The sequence below is a fragment of the Myxocyprinus asiaticus genome, chromosome 1 (assembly GCF_019703515.2).
Source record: "Myxocyprinus asiaticus isolate MX2 ecotype Aquarium Trade chromosome 1, UBuf_Myxa_2, whole genome shotgun sequence".
Classification (NCBI taxonomy): domain Eukaryota; kingdom Metazoa; phylum Chordata; class Actinopteri; order Cypriniformes; family Catostomidae; genus Myxocyprinus; species Myxocyprinus asiaticus.
Window position 1 is genome coordinate 31,194,350 of NC_059344.1, and position 18,122 is coordinate 31,212,471.

General features: G+C 37.6%; 1 protein-coding gene across 5 annotated transcripts in view; it reads left to right on the plus strand.

Moving 5' to 3' along the window:
• Nucleotides 1-3,697: 3,697 nt before the first annotated feature.
• Nucleotides 3,698-18,122, plus strand: part of LOC127443798 (coronin-2B) — a 66,289-nt gene continuing 51,864 nt past the window's right edge. For all 5 annotated transcript variants that reach the window (XM_051702736.1, XM_051702725.1, XM_051702708.1 and 2 more), the window contains exon 1: nucleotides 3,698-4,008. Coding sequence is in view for 3 of the 5 variants with exons in the window: in XM_051702708.1 (XP_051558668.1) it covers nucleotides 3,994-4,008 (15 nt within the window). In the remaining 2 variants the exon portion in view is untranslated. The remainder of the gene's footprint in view (nucleotides 4,009-18,122) is intronic.

Consider the following 18,122-nt stretch of genomic DNA (forward strand, 5'->3'; position numbering starts at 1 on the left):
AGCTGAGATAATGAGAAACAGGTGAGCAGGTAATCAGTGCCAGGTATGGGGATTATGGGAAGTGGAGTCCAGAGAGTTAAAGTCAATACCTGGGTGATGTAGCCCTCTGGTGGTGAGCGGGAGGAACTACAGAAGCGTGATAGGTAACAGCTCCACCCTTTAAAACAGTTTACCCTTTAAAACTTAGTTAGTATAAGCCACATATAATACCTCAAAAGTTAACAATAGATATTATTATATGGTTACTATTACTAAAATCAAGTTACTATATGGACACTACAGTAATGCTGTAGTAAAACCATGGTATCAACTTTGTCTACTGCCAAAAAGACAAAAAAACATGGTTACTAAGTGGTTACTAGTCATGGTTATCAAGGGTATCATTTACTAACAAGGATTAAAGATCATTATCAATGTTTTAACAACTCTGAATTTAAATAAACCTGTAAAAATTGTCACACAAGCCCATTATAATACATGTCATGACTAGGTTTGTCATTACTTAGTGTAAATAACTCCAGAAGCTGTTTTTCTGTCATTACCTCAGGAAAGCACTGCTCCCTATTTGAACGAGCACTATGACTGAAAGGGTGAGCGCTGTCTGTGACTGATAGAGTATTTTAGCATTTCTGCAGGTCAAGATGAGCAGAAGATTGTTGCCATGCAACAATTCGCTCATTTCATTCTTTGTTTCCATTTCGAAGTTCATGAGATGCATTAATATTCATGTAATCTAAATAATAAGATCATTACATTTACACATTTGGCAGACGCTTTCATCCAAAGTGACTTACAGTGCCCTGATTACAGGGACAATCCCCCTGGAGCAACCTGGAGTTAAGTGCCTTACTCAAGGACACAATGGTGGTGGCTGTGGGGATTGAACCAACAACCTTCCGCTTATCAGGTCAGTGCGTTAGTCCACTACACCACCACCAAACAGAATCGATATTTATGTGTGAAGATCGATATTCTTGATACCACATGTATCAGAAGTTTTGATACTTTAGCAGGGGCGGACTGGCCATCTACACCACCACCAAACAGAATCGATATTTATGTGTGAAGATCGATATTCTTGATACCACATGTATCAGAAGTTTTGATACTTTAGCAGGGGCGGACTGGCCATCGGGAGAACCGGGACTTTTCCCGGTGGGCCAGCTGCGAAACGGGGCCGAATGGGCCATGATAAACTGAAATGGGCCACTGCGTTATGCAGAACGGGCCACAAAACGGTGCCGCGATATGCAGAAAAGGACAGCAACCCCCTTATATCCATATGAAAACTGATATGTTTAAATTAAAGTATTTGACATAAAAGGATGACAGCGTACTAAAACAAAACTTTTTTTCTCATTCACATATTTTGGCTATTAAATTAACATAGCCTACAAAACTAATGCACCGAGACACTGGAGTAGATAACAGCATTTCTCCAGATTTGGAATGAGTATCTTATAAAAAAAAATGTAGCAACTCCTTCATGCCAATTTAATAAAACAATGCAAAAACATTTAACAACGAACAATAGTCAGAGATAGGATCCATACAGTGTTACATTTTCTTTAAAATTATTATTGAATCACTAATAATGTTTTATTTAACCTCAAGGCTGTGCGCATTTGTGGCGTGAGCATCTGCCACTGACAACATCTGACATGGCAACATCTGCAGAACAGACAGCACAAAACAAACAATATTCAGCGAAAATTCAAATGAAAATCGCGATGGATATATTTGGAACTATATCAGATTGCAGGGGATTTTATTTATTTATTTATTTATTTATTTATTTATTTTATTTATTTTTTTTTTTTTTTTGCCCAGAGCCCCTGTTAATTTCCGACCCTGGATGGAACTAGATCGATATGAGAAATGTAATGGATGTTTAAGTGTATCTCTTAACCATGTAGCATTACACTTTTTTTTTTTTCTTTTTTTTTTTTGGCTATTTTTGCCTTTGCCTTGCAGATCTGCCTCATTATTTATAACTAATAAAGGAGCACCAATATATGAAAGGTGGGCAAAAACTACGTCACGCGCTTGCAATGTTAATAGCTTTGTTGATTATAAACAGGAACCATATAGTTTTATCGCGTCTCTCTCTTACGGAGCAGCGGTATAACGCCATTTGTAAGTTGAATTATCAGGTTGAGAAAAGTTTATACATCTGTAAAATCTTAAGTTCAGTAACAATGTGACAAAGTGCTTCCTCACTGCGCGCTTACACTTCTGACACTGCTGACAGCTGCAGGAGAGCCTATCTTTTGTAATTACAGTTTGATACAAAAACAGGTTTATTGATTTGTTCATCTGTATCTATTGGTTTACTAATTTGCAGCTGCACTGTAAAGTGAATAAAAGTGCATGGGAATTTCCAGCATTATGAACGTGGAACTTGCGGGCATGATTAAAATTGTGCGCAATACCAGCAATCCCGTGGCGAATTTCAGACCCCGCAAACTGTATTATATTAAAATATGAAAGTTTCCCTGGTTCCCCTCCTATGATTTCATTATATTAAAAATCATTACTCTGCAATCTGCTAAATTAAATCAAAGGTCATCACGGGCCAACTTTGGCCAGCTAGTATCCCGTGAACGTGTATACATTGTTACACATCTGAGTTTATTCAGTGTATTTTGCACTTAAGAATTCAGTGCATGTGTAAGTTTTCAAGCACATTTTGAATATATTCACTACGTAACGATTAATAACCTATAGTGAAAGTATCTTTATTGTTTATATACACTGAATATTACATTGTTTATTATTTTATATCTTCCCTAATACTTTTATTCTGAATATATCCTTTGGATTATTATTATTATTATTTATTTTTTGTCTAAAATCGGTCTTTGCTATTTTCTTTATATTTCTGTGGGAATATAGCCTAATAATAGTGGGATCCGAGTAGGATTTTATATATAGTTGGTGCTCCACCCTAACAGACCTAAGGGGGTAGGGGGCGCTAGAGTGTTTTCTTTTCTTTTCTTTTTTTTTTTTTTTATTTTTATTTTTATTTTTTTTTTTTCAGGTCTATTTTGAAATTGAAAAAAATAACAATTGCTTAAATATGCAAAATAATAACACGTGGGGATTTTTGTTTAAAGCTACTACAAGCTATTGTACACCATGATAATGTTATCAGCCTAGTCAGTTTTTCTCTTAATCAATATAATTAATGATGTAATATCGCCAAAGCCCACACGAGGGCAGTAGACTCTAAAAAAACGCTACAGTTAATTTTGCGTCATGTTTTCAAAATGATCACTGAGGCAGCTCTTGCGGCAGTCAGTCTCTTAAAATGTTTGTTGTTAGGGCTCTTTACACTGAGAAACAAGACAAGAATCTGTAGGACAGGAATCTCTTTTATAAAGTAATATTACTGTTTGACTTTAAAGCTCCTGTCATTTTATATATGTATTATTACATTTTATTTTATTTTTATTTATTTTTATTTTTTGAAGGCAGTGGTGGCCAATAGCAAGTTACTACTGTTTTCTCGTAGTAACATTAATTAGGGAGAGAGATGAGTTTGTATATTTTTACAAATCTTGAATACAGATAAGGAGAAAGAGGATGGCAGATTGAACAGAGTGATGCTGTTGTGAACCATGTGGACATCAATAATCTTCATTAGTGCATGCAGTAATCAGATTGACAGAGAGAGAGAGAGAGAGAGAGAGAGAGAGAGAGGCAGGTTGGAGTGGTAGTAACACGCTGAGCTCACTGTACTGCAGAATCCTGACTAAGGGACCAGGGCAGCCGCTGCACTGATAGGCTTGGTTACTTAGCAAGAGACAGTGGCCAGACCCTCCCTTCCTCTCACTCTTAAATGCCTCCTCCTCTTTCTCTTTCACAATCTCCTGTGTCTTTCACTCTAGTATCAGAGGGGCTGCACACACACGCTGAGTGAGTCTCTCTGTGTCCTGCGGTCTCACTCAGCATTTGAGGAACACAAGCTGACTGTTCTGCACTCTTCTCTGCATGACTGTCACAAAGGTAAGCGTGTGAGAGCGTGTGTCAGAGCACGTAAGGCTGGGAGGGGCTGCTTGGTTTGAGCTTTACTGCAGTGGGATGTTCTACGGAATCTGTGACTGTGTGCTGCAGTCTGGACAGGTGGAGCTGCTTGAGGAGGAGTGTGTGTGTGTTTATGTATGCAGGTGTACTGCATTCTGTATCTGTATGATTTGCAGTGCATTGCAAACTTGTGTGTGAGTTTCTATCAGTCTCCCTGTGTTTACTTAATATTGTATGTGAGTGACTGTCTCGCAGTAGAGCAGTGGGTCTTGGCTGGATAAGGCATGTTTACGTGTGTGTGTGTTTGTGTATTTTAGGCTATAGCAGACTGATTACTAACTGAAGCTCTTAATCCAGGTGCTGTCCTGCATACAGCCTGAGCCATGTTCTTTTACTTTGTAGAGACTGCGTTGAGCTGCAATGTGTTCATTTATGTTGTGAAAACATGTTATAAACTATGCAGATAGATACTAGTGTATATGAGAGAGGAGAGGCAAATGAAACAGCAGTATGTATGTGGAACAGGTGGTGGTCATTTTGACTTCACTGGGTCTTTCCTGGATCAAAAGTGGTCTTCAGTGGTTGCTCACTTACGTGCTTATCCATGTGAAGTTTAATACATAATTGCCGTTTGAAATTTTTGGATTCCTCCATAGCACTTTAAATTAGGACATTCTCTGTAGATATCAAATGGGTTGCAAAATGTTTGTGGTCTGCGGCGCGATTTTAAGGGAAGCCTGATTGACTCGCGCAAGTGATCCATGTATCTGTAGGGCGTGCATATCCAGACTGATCTCACAGTGAAATCAGAAACAGCATGCTGACTTTTCTTTAGCTAAAATCGTTCTGTGCTTACCGAAACACCGTCGCCAGTGGACAAAACGATAGCTGTTGTTGGGCGTGTGGGCATGTGTGAGCTCGATTATCCAGGTGTAATGTCCACGGAGGAGCACAAAAAGTGAGTTTTGAAGGGAGTTGTTTTCAGCTGTACAGGCTGTAATAGTCAACAGAAATGAATATTTTATAAACTGTACCCCCAAACCCCAAAGACACCATATTTATATTTTTAAAAAGCTAAAATGTGACCAATATGATGATACAATTTACATCAATTTATAATAAATACAATACAATAAATATAAATTATAAATGTACATAAAAATTTTTTTCATAATGTATCTATTTAAAAGGTATAATTATAAGTATAATTAACATCATTAGCTGAGAGATACTGTAATTTATTTCATATGTAAGCAAAATAGACATTATAACTGAAATATACCCATATGAATGGATATCGAATAGAATCTATTCTAAATTGAATCAAGCTCTTGTATATCGGAATTGAATCTGGAAATCTGTATCAATACCCAGCCCTAATTGCACTTGTCACTGATTATGCAAATGTGATTTCTTCCTGGATTCAACGTGGGATCTGAACCCAGTCGCGCCAGAGGGGAAGGTAAACAAAAATGTCCGATAGGAGATGCTGCTTGTCATTGAGTTGGCATAATGTGGCCGACCCTAGGGTAGCCAGAGATAGGATAGCACAGAACGGAATACTTGCACAAGTGGTTCTGTGATAGTTCATGTGACACTCGCATGAAACTAGGCTTCAATCGCACAATTTGCCCCTTGCGCAGATGACCACTTATGATGCGTCAAACGCAACATGAAGATCATTAAATTCCCTTTTGGTAGTCAAATTTTTTAAATGCAGGAATAACCCTGATTCAGTTTGCTTGTTTGTGTGTTTAAATGACGTGCATGTGTAGGCATATTGTCACAGCTGAAAGCCTGGAGGAGGCTTCTGGCTAAATCGTTTAAATTGATCAAAATGGCAGAACACCAGCTCTGTCAAATGAGCAATTCTGTAATCCTTCTGTAATTCAGTCTCAACCATTTTCTCTCTCCCTCATATAAACAAACACACATGGGCACACTCTTTCTCACACTTAGGAACTTGTCAAACTCTTCCTCAGTCAGTAAGGCTGGAAACATAGTCAGAGACTGCTGTTCTAAAGAGAACAGATGAACACAATAACTACATTTCCATCCAAGGATTTTTTTGAAAAAAAAAGTTTTATCGCATCAAAATAAAGCTGATGGAAATGTAACATTTCACAAGTGTCGACATAATATTTTTCCGTTTAACTCTAGCGCAATAAACTCTATGTCGATACATCAAATGTCGCGAAAAACTGGTTTGGAAACACTTTTTGTCGAGAAAATTGGCATTAATGCAAAAATGTAGTGTCACATAACCGAAATTACCCCAATCGTTAGCCTGTGTTATTCATGATGACAAGGCATCCATCCATGAAAGCCAATTTATTGTACGTGATTATGGATTGATCTGAACGGCATAAAGATCCGAGCACTGCAAACATGACACTTCCAGGAGTGCCAACACAAATATCTCGTATCAAGACATGCACATTGACAAGTGCACAGAGAAAAAATGAATGGCCACTGTTTGCGATTAATTTAATCGCGGTAGCCATCTGTTTATTTATTAAAGTTGCTTTTCCACACCATTCAAAATAATAGACGGCAGTCACGAAATTAGCCCACAATACAAAAAAAAAACATATAATTTCTGTGTACAAAGATGTTTTAAATTAAAAATAAATACACAATACTAGGAGAAAAGCATCAGTGTGCTTTATTGAAACACGAACATATAGTCCAATTATATTAAATTATTGTTTAGCTTACTTTTGAAAAAATGCCGGCAAAGTTCCCTGTATTAAATTAAATAAATTAGCCAACCAAACAAATAAAGCATTAAATTAAAAAAAGAAATTACCAAATGAGAAAATAATATTGTTAGGCCTATATAATTGCCTTTTCTTTACACAAACTTAAATTAGCCATACCCTGTTCTGTAGACGAATAAAGTCAGCTGAATTACATTTTCTACCCTTCAAGACTATAAACTATCTGAACTATTTGTCCAATGTGGAGTTCACTTTCAGAAAACTAGCTTTTGAACCTTTTAAAACTTTTAAATATTTTAACTAACCCTCTTTACCTCAGATCACATTTGCTGAGCTTCTTCAGAAAATGTTAATTGCATTATGACGCTAAAATTAATTTTAGATGACAATCAAGTTCAGTTGGTCGTTAAAAGCTGCTGGACAAATATGCGGTACATAATGCTGTTGTGATGGTGATGCTTTAGGTTAGATGATTGTTCAAAATATTGAATATCGGGAATATATCACATATGTAATATCAGGAAACCCTGATATTACACCGCATCAGTTTTTCTTTAGCAGCTGTGCACACAGCATATACACATCAATGGATGGTCCTTATACTAAGACCGAAAGTTTTCCTCACTACTTGACGCAGGTTGCCAGCTTGAACAGGGCCATGACGATTCATTTTCGGGTCGGAACCGGTGTCAACCTGCGATAGGCGCAACATCAGGACCAATATTACAGTCCTATCAGAAGAGCAACAGCTCCCTTTTGATTGCAATTCCTCATCTTCTGATTGCATTTATTTGTGAAATTAAAATTACAGTAAGCTGGCTAATTTCGATGAATTGTCTCAATACTCTCCCCATTATACCAAAACATCTGTGAGGTGAAAGGAATGGCCTACACAATTAAACATTTCTGTATGGAAACAGCTTAAGGGCAGATTTCTTTTGCGATAACCCAAAACTTATGCGACAAAGTGTTTTTTTTGTTTTTTTAGGCATGACGTCATCACGCACACCATTTTTATCGATAAAAAGCCATTTGAATGGAAACAGGCAGAAGACAGCAAATTTCCCAAACTTTTGTTTATGCATTTTCACTTTGTCAATAACAAAACAGCATGAAAAGTGGATGGAAACTAGGCTAATGAGAGTGTTTTTATGACAAAATGTCTGTACTGCATGTGTACAGGGCACCCTGATTGATTCTAATAAATTATGCATCCATGGTCTTAGTGTATGTATAAAGTGTATTGCATAAATTTGAATGATATATTAAGTTTGTGAACATTCAGAAGGAGAGTTTTCATCTAATCCTGTCAATCACAATGCAAGGGTATATAAATGGCCGCTTACCTCACTGCTGTGACAACCACCACAACCCCACCTCTAGTTCTATTCAATTCCATTATTTATTAAATATTATTTAATCTTTAATAATTAAGAAGTATGAAGGGGGAATTTAGAGTTGAAGTTGAGTCCTATGCTAAAGCCAATTATTATGGGCAGCAAGCCAAATATGTTTACCCTTCTCTTATTTTATATGAAAATGTGAACTTGTGAAGTGTTATCATTACGAGTTGTAAGTTCTTTGATGATATCTCATATAGCCTGTCATATTTGTATCTGGCACTAACACAGAGCTCATTCTAAAATTCACTGCCATGATGCAGCCATCTATGTTGCAGTTATTCCCAGCTGAACTACCCGCATTACAATGGTGCTGACTGCAGAGAATGGATGAGTGTCTCTATATATTGTGTGTGTTTTGCTCTTTTGGAAAGGGTTGAGGAAGAGAGACTGTGGGTGGGGCCTCAAGTGATGGATACTGTACAGAGCAAAATGACCTTGGAGTGTTTGAGTGTGTGTGCTGACATAGCTGAACAGCACTCTTTGTCAGACAGTGGGAGACAGAGAGCAATTCCACTCATCTGTGAAGACTAGAGTGTGTCTGTATATGTGAGAGTGAGTGTTCATAACGTTAGTGTCGGACCACACAGCTGTGTGGCAGGATATCCTCACTGACCTCTGAGAGTCCAGACAGTCATGCACGGGGCAGGATGCATCTTTCACTGCAGCATTATAAAACAGCTGGCCGCACCTCACTTCATGTCACACATTAGTACATTACTATAGCTAATATGCCTAAGTAGTAAATATGTAATTTGTGACGTTTCAAGCTTGAGAATACAATAAACCACCTTACTACAAAAAACAAGCCGGCCTGCCTCATATTTAAATTCAAAAGAACAAAATTGTCTTTTTAACACAGTAAAGAAAAATGAGAAAAGAGTACAAAAATATACAAACATTAGGCCTCTTTCAGACAATCTAGGAAAGATTCCCATATGGTTACAAATCTTTTTTGTGGGAAAACTGTATCAGCCATGATCATAAGAATATCATTAGCACTCGGTGGCAAATTCTCAGGGCCACCAAACCTTCTCTGCTGGCCTAACATGCCTAATAAAAAATGACGTTTTTATCCTTTCTTTGTCATTCACCTTTTTGCCTATTTATTTTCAGTCACTTTTCACTCCTAATTCATCTACAAACGAATAGGGGAAAATTAAAAGTTTATCCAATCAGAATTTAATCATTAACGCTTACAAGCAAAGCATGATGGCTGCATCACATCGCATGCCAAAGCCGAGCTCCTTGGCCGAGTCTGAGCTCCACCCCCTTAAGCCTTCAGAAGTTCCACTGAATCCCTCAACTGTGCAGTAAATAGGCATCTAATGTCAGACTGTCAGATTCATCAGCCAGTCAGATTGATTTATTTGTTCTTGGTGGGTGTAGTCTTCTAGATATGTCCCAGTCGAGGCCTTCTAACTGGCCTTGAGTCACGCACTGACTGATGTACTTAATTCGAATGCGAAGAGCGCAACAGAGTCGGCTATCATCACTGCCACTATCGCCATTGAGAAAGAGATGGATTTAAAAACCTGAGATGTTCTGCATGATCGTGTGACTGCTGAATTTATTAAACAGGAAAGGAGTGCTGATTTTCACTTCAAGTAAATTGGTAAGTGCTTTTTGCATTGCTATAGCGACATCAGGAGTTTAAGTGTAACTTAGGCTGGCTGGAGCATTCAGTGTCCTTTCAAGTTTCGAAAAGTAATCGTGTACCCTGACAAATTTAATGCAAGCAACATTTAAAATCATAAATATTATTAGATAGCTGTAGATAGCTGTTTCCTTGGTAGATTCATATGAAAAATTATAATTTTTGAATGTCAGTTCGGGAGAAGTATCCAACTCTTATTTAATAATGTATTTCACAAAACAATCATGCTGCAGTTAAAATTAGGCTGGCTTGGGCATTCAGCATCTTTTCAATGTTTCGCTTTGGCATTTGTAATAGTGACACGAGTTACACAGAGATGATGCATGCAGTGTTTTGCTTTCATTAAAAAATAAATCCAGAGAAAATTATGTATGGATTAAACTGTGTCAGCCCTCATTCCCAAATGAACATATAACATCTGCAACGACACTTACATTTGCTCCAAGGTCAATTAAAGCTAATAACTGAACATTAATTAATGTATTGATTCAAGTGAAAGCGATAATAAATAAACAGTTCACAGCATCAAAATGAGTGTGTTATGAGACGTTATAAACAGCTCTTTTCACTTTTGCTAATGTTAATAGATGTGTAATCGCTATTAAATTAAGTTATTCTCTTTTCAAGTGACCGTAATAATCGTTTGCCTTGATTATGATTCACAGTCTCCACAGTTTTTAATCAAATTACTGTGTAATTTAACAATTTCTTTGACAAAAAACCTAAGATAAATATGCATTACAATGTCACTCTTCATACCAGCCCACGTAAAAAATATGATCTATTCCGTTTATGAGACTATTTTGCAAAAAACCACATTGTTCACGGCAATCTCACATTCATTCCAATGGGGAGTTCCAACCTTACCCTTAAAATTTGTTTTGTTAGTGTAACCTAATCAGGTTTATTCAGTGATGTTAAATTATATTTTTGACTTAAAACATTTTTAATTTAGATGTTACCACATGAAGTTTTAAGGTTAACATTTTTTTGTCAGTGCACATAACCTAATGTTATTCAGTGATGCTAAAAGTTTTTTCTTGAATAAAACCAGTTGTCTTTTTCAGCGTATTTAGGTACATTTTTTCTTCATTATAAAACACACATAAGCTGCATATATCTCTACAGAGAAGAGAAACGTGAATGTCTCTCTATGTGGAGGTATAAAATAAAAATGCAGAAACAGTTTACACAGTAATCCATTTCATTTGAAGTGGGAAAGAAAAAGGGAGGAATGGATGGAAAACTGTTGGAGGGGTTGGGGATTATAGGTCCCCTAGGGTGGAAGGTCAACACATGTGCCCTCATGCTTTTGTATATAGCTTAGCATATATTTTGCCCTGGGACAGACTTCAGTCAGACAGAAATGCCAGCAGGCATCAAATTCACCAATAATTGTGGAGACTGGACCCATAAGTTGAATTCCCTCCTTAAAATCAATGCACAGAGCCAGGCAGATGTCAGAGAGCTTTATAATCATTGGAGAGCTATTCTAGATTCTCTGTAGCCTAGATCCCACTGAGAGGTTAAAAGAGGATGTGTGTTGCTCTCTGACATCTACTGTATAGTAGCCAGTAAACTAACCATCATTTCTGTACATCAGCGTGTGCAGTCAGGTTATTCTGAATATTGTGAGATGGCTTCCTAGTGTGTGTGGGTGGGTGTGTGCATGCATGTGTGTGTCTGTGTGTGCATGTGTGTGTGTGTATTATGGGTTTGCACAGGTGATGTGCTTGTCAGTAGGTTGAGAGGCAGGTAGAAAGCTTATAGGTGTGAATATAAAGTTTAGAGAAGAAAGGAAAGCCATATTGTTGCACGTATAGAATACAGAGGAACATGCTTGGTGGGAATGTTTGAGTGAATGAGAGAACATTGCGTGGGTAGGAGGGCTGTAAGACTCACCGGGTAAGACACATTATCATAACTGTACTCCATATGCTGTGGTGACCTCAAAGTGCACTGAGTGTGTGGGAGTTTTTTTTTTTACAGAGATGTGAGTATATGGATGTGTTTAAATCTAGTATTAAGATCAGTTTCAGGCGATCAGGTATAAACGGAGTCTAAAACTTTTTGTAATCAGAAGGGAGGAGACCCTTCCTTTGAAGTTCGAACACAAGTGGACACAGGAGATGCAATATTACACAGGAGACAAATATAACTACCAGATGTAAACAATGGGTCTCGTGTTCATTGTCATTTTTGTATCATATGGTATGGCATTATGTATACTTTAGGGTTATTCCATGTCTAGTTGCCTTTGGCTTGCTCACTAGGGGCCTAAAGACAATCATTTTTAAGGCATGCTTTTTCAATCTTGTTATTCATTTGAACCACACAATGAGAACTTTAAGACATCACAGCATCTGCTGTTGCACCATAATTTTCTGTAAAGCTGCTTTAAAACTATGTGTGTTGTGAAAAGTTCTGTATCAAACAAATTTCAGAAACTACCCCAGATTATTCTTTTTTATTTTGTTTATACTTTTTCAGAAGAAAGATAAACATTAGAGCCCGACCGATATGGGATTTTTGAGACCAATACCGATTTTAGAGAGGGAAAATTCATAGATTACCGATATGATGGCCGATATATATATAATTATTGAGCTGGAATGAAAACAGACCTTTTCTATGTGGATTTTTCACCGATTTAGCACTGATATGACTATGCAAAGGTAATCAGAAGGCTGCTTTCTTAAATATTTTTATCAAAGAATATTTGACAATTATTATTATACATTGTCAACAAATTCTAGAAATGAACAGAGAAAATAAAGAATAAACAAAAATACAATAAATACCTAAATAAACATCAGTACTGTATGTTTAGTACAAGTCAATTGTGATCCATTTAAATAAAGAATAAAAATACAATAAATAGCTAAATAAACATCTGTACTGTTTAGTAACAGTCAAATGCTGACCATTAAAATAAAGAATAAATAAAAAATAAAATAAATAGCTAAATAAACATCAGTACTGTTTAGTATCAGTCAAATGCTGACCATTAAAATAAAGAATAAATACAAATAAAATAAATAGCTAAATAAACATCTGTACTGTAAGTTTAGTATCAGTCAAATGCTGACTATTTGAATACTGCCAGTCAATCAGGGGCAGGTTGTAATACAAGAAGCATTTACACCTGCCGAGTCAAGAGATAAACAGCGGCAGCGGTGTTACACCGTATTCTGCTATACAAGTTAAGGGGAAACTTTCAACAGTGGAAAACCAGACTTTTAAATATTAAATTTTATAAATGCAATGACTGGAATTGTTCGGTTGAAGTGGGTACCAAACTGTGAATCCTGAACAAAACAGTTTGGTGAATACATGTTTACTCATTAGCTTCCACTCAGCTGACAACTATGAAAGTAGCTACGTGATTAGCTAGTTAGCTATAAGCTTGTTGTGATGGAGAGTAAAAGACGGACGTTATTTATTTTATTTTCCAGCATTGCGTCTCACTAACTATGTAACAGCGTAGCATGAAATCAACACTCATCAGACACAATCCACCACCGCACCGTTGTCTGCTGAGCTGCAAAAAGATGCTCTGATGTTTACCTTTCAATCTACTGAAAATACATTACTTACTGCACTGACAAACTATAGCTGGCTAACAGCAAACAGACATGAGTGATATGGTTGTCAGGGACAAGGTTAATGATATATTAGATATATTGAAAAGGGAAAATGATGGGGTCATTGTTTATTAACTTTCCAGTATGTATTTCACAAACTAGTTAACTTACCGAGACACCGCTCAGCTCATATCTGTAAACAATGGAGACGGAGCACGCTCTGCTGGACAAACTACGCTATGACACCAATTCTAAAGCATTGTTTTCTGCATTACATGTTCTGAAAAAAAGTTTTCATATTGGTGCATATCAGTAAAATATACGCTGATACCGATATATCGGTTAAAGGCTAATATCGGCTGAATATATCGGTCGGGCACTAATAAACATTAATGAAGATGAAAACTGTATGCCTCATTCACCAAAAAATCCAAAGCACAAGAACTCAAGGAATTGGAAGGGAATTTTAAAAGTGCAGAGGCAGAGCTGAAGCTCGGAATGTCTTCTAATGGCCTCAAGGAATTGACCCAGTTGAAATATAGATATAATACTATTTTGTCACAGATGGTGGAGTTTTGGCTATCCAGAGCAAGACAGTCATACTTTGAGTAGGGGGACAAAGCAGGGAAACCTCTTGCTAGATATATAAAACAGTCTTTTTCTACCATTTCCTCAGTGAAATCTGCTGGTGGTAAAATATTTACCTCAGCCATTGATATTAATAATGCTTTTAAAGAATTCTATCTTGATCTCTATAGTTCCATGTCTTTGTCTACTGATGAGGATATTAGAAATTTTGTGGAACCATTAGAACTCCCTAAACTGATGATTCTGAGATAACCTTGGAGGAGCTTGGTGAACTAATTAAAGCTTTGCCCATAGGCAAGGCTCTGGGGCCAGACGGCTTTGCCGCTGAATTATTTAGATCTTATGCTACAGAACTGGCTCCACTCTTGCTAGAAGTTTATACGGAATCATTAAAGAATGAAATCTTCCACCATCCATGACACAAGCCTGGATCAGTCTGATTCTTAAAAAGTACAAATATCCAAGTGAGTTTAAGAGTTACCATCCAATTTACCTGATCCAGCTAGATGTTAAAATTTTGTAAAAAAATTTGGCTAACTGATTAAGTTACGACAACTCTTATACATGTAGATCAGGTGGGGTTTATTCTGGGCCATAGCTCTTCTGATAACATTAGGCATTTCATCAATATCATGTGGTTAGTGGCAAATGATCTGACTCTGGTCGCTGCCATCTCAATTGACGCCGAAAAGGTGTTTGATATAGTAGAATGGGATTATCTTTTTAAGATTTTGGAAATGCACGGGTTTGGGAATACTTTTATTGGATGGATTAAGTTACTTTATAGACACCCGGTAGCGGCGGTACAAACAAATGGATTCATTTCAGATTATTTTACTCTGGATGGGGCACTCAGCAGGGTTGCCCTCTTTCCCCATTATTGTTCTGTCTTGCCCTGGAACCATTAGCAGCCACGATCAGAAAGGAGGATGATTTTCCAGAGATGGAGCATAAGCTTATGCATTACGCAGATGATATTTTATTATTCGTCTCCGACCCCACTAGATCTATGCCTTGTCTCCACAGAATTATTAATTCCTTTTCTAAATTCTTAGGATACAGATTTAATTGTTCTAAATCCGAAGCTTTGGCTCTGACCGCATACTGCCCGGTAACGGCTTTTCAGCCGGGTGCCTTCCAGTGGCCCAAACAGGGCATTAAATATTTGGGGATTTTATTCCCAGCAAATTTGTGTGATTTAGTTAGAGTTAATTTTGACCCTTTAATAAAAAGGTTTTCGAGCGATGTGGGCAGGTGGGCTTCATTACATTTATCTATGACTGGGAAGGTTAATGTTATTAAAATTAATTGTATTCCAAAATTCAACTACCTGCTACAATCTCTCCCTATAGATATCCCCCTCTCTTATTTCAAGCAATTTAATACCATAGCGAAGTCCTTCATTTGGAATGGTAAACATTCCAGATTACATTTCAGTAAACTGCATAGGCCGATGGACAAATGTGGGCTAGGCCTACACAAGATTTTGTTTTTTTATTATGCATTTGGTCTCAGACATTTGGCTCATTGGTCACTTCCACCTGAGAGAGCCCCTCCCTGGTTTTGTATTGAACAGGAAGATCTTGCCCCTATTTCGCCACTGCAAAGCCTTTCTATCAAACTAACCGGAGAAGTTAAGTTACACCCCATTATCTCGCATTTGCACGTGGTATGGACAAAAGTGTCCAGAGTGTTTAATTCAGGCATTTATTTAAATGTTGCTTCAAGCATATGGCTGAACCCAAAGTTATGTTTTAATAAGTCCCCTTTCTGCTGGACAGAGTGGATTGTGAGGGAGGTTAATATGCTCGGTGACCTATATGAGAGTGGAGTGTTGAGATCCTTTGAATATATGGTTCAACATTTTGGGATTCCCAGGTCTCAATTTTTTAGATATTTACAGCTGTGCCACCTGCTTTGTACTATTTTTGGGAGTAGCATACACCCCCCTAAAGTGGCAGATACTCTGGGATTGGTGATTACTGCTTTTGGAAAAGGTCATGAGGCATCAGTGTATTACTCCCTGTTAATTCAGAGTCTGGGGAATGGAGCTTCAACTTCTCTCAAGAGATTATGGGAGAAAGATTTAAACTTGGTATTGGAGGAGGGAGTGTGGGCTAGGATTCTAAAAAACATCAAGTCTACATCTAGAGATGCAAGGGTGCGCCTTACGCAATTTAAGATTTTACATTGATTCTATTGGACCCCCTCTAGATTGTATTGACTGAGTCTTAAAGACACAACCACCTGCAGCCGATGCCAATCAGAAGATGTAGACACAACCCATGTTTTCTGGTGATGTGTTAAGATCCAAGAATTTTGGTTGAGGGTTCTGAGTTTTATGTGTGACGTATTGGGCACTCAAATTTCATTTTGCCCCAGACTCTGTATTTTAGGCGATGGGGTGGTCATTAATATAGGGGATAATACATAAAAAATTGGGTCCTAGCCAGGTGTTATGATCGGCAGACAGGTCATCCTTAGGGGGTGGAAGTCGGCTGGAGGACCCTCATTTCAAGAATGGCACACAGAGATGGGCAGGGTAGCCCAGGGTAGGAAATGTCATGTAGAAGGCTATGCAGCCTGGATTTTTTTAATAAAAAATGGGGCAGTTATTTGGCCTTTTTGGGGGGCTCTCGGGGAGGGACAGTGGAGAGGGATTTGTAATTTTGAATGTATGTGTGTAAACTTTTTTTTTTGGAGGTGTGCTTTTTGTGTTTTTTTTTTTTTTGTTTTGTTTGTTTTGTGTGTGTGTGTGTTTCTGAATGTTTTCTGCTGATTTGTTGTCTATTTGTGTGTCATTGTCAATTTAGCGTTTGACCACTGGAGTGCTTGTTTGTGTCAGGTGGGGAAATGTTCGTGGGGAAGTGTTTTAGTTTCATATAATGTGATTCCACATTTTCTGTTATGTCTATTTGGCTTGTTGTATGGAATCAATAAAAATTGTTAATAACAAAAAATGAAGTTGAAGTAATCCTGAAGTGAGCAGGGGCAGAGCCAGGAGTTTTTCACAGGGGTGGCCTGGCAGGGGCCAGCGATCAGTCTGTAGTGGCACAGAAATTTTCAGGCAGCATTTCCGTATCAGGGGGGAAGGGGGGATATAGTGACACCTGGGAGAGGTGATGATGGTCTATATTGTTCTTTCCACCTCTGTCCACCCACATACATATAATTTAATTGGAGTGTTCCAGTGGGGGTCCTGTTAAGCTTCACTATACATCTTACAATATAGACAATGACAGACTTCTCTAATGAATTCCTAACGAAAATTCTGCAAGAGCATATTAATAATCCAGCAAAATGCAACAAAAATGTTTGGTTTTGTACAGTATATGATTAGTTCAAGGTATGTTGTTAGAAATTAAAATGTATGAAATACTATTTTCTAATTGCTGAGAAATGCATTGCGAGATATATTTTACAATAGAAATGTCAGTCTTAGGCACTGTTTTTTGTTCTATTCTCTGAAAAAAAAGAAAAATTAATCTCCACTTTAGTTGCTGGCTATTATGCCCTGTGGCATGCGCACACACACAGAGAAGAGTTACATTAGATTTAAGCCCTAACAGCCAGCTTAGCAACCCAAACCTCCTGTGGTCCAATGCACCTATACAGAAAACAGCCAATAGTGAACAAATAACTAAAAGCTCTTGAGCTTTTTAGCAACTTAGAGAGAGTATTTGTATGTGCATTTAATGATGCAGATATAAGAAATCCCCTGTCCATATTATTTGGTAAGGAATCCTCTAACTGTGCTCTTGCTCCACAGAGAGAACGAGTTTCAATGGGAAATTTTGTAGAAAAGGAAAGGAGATCATGTCATTTATAAATATCCTCCTCTGATGTCTCTGTGCAGAGCTTTCAGTCATGCAACAATAAAGAGTGATTGCGAGATAAAGACATTGTGTGGAGGAAGTGTTTCCTGTTTAGTGCTCTTGTGCTGGTATAAGTGCAGTGTGCTAGAACAGCAGCTGTGGGGCATGAATGTGTGTGTTCACACTGTTTGTAATTTGCATTATCTGTTTTCTCTCTCTTTCACTCCTACTGAGTGAAAAGACAGTGAAACTGAGAATGTATTATATTAAGACTATTGCCTTAAGATATCAGTCTCCATTGCCACCAAACGTTTGACCCATAGACAGGGGCG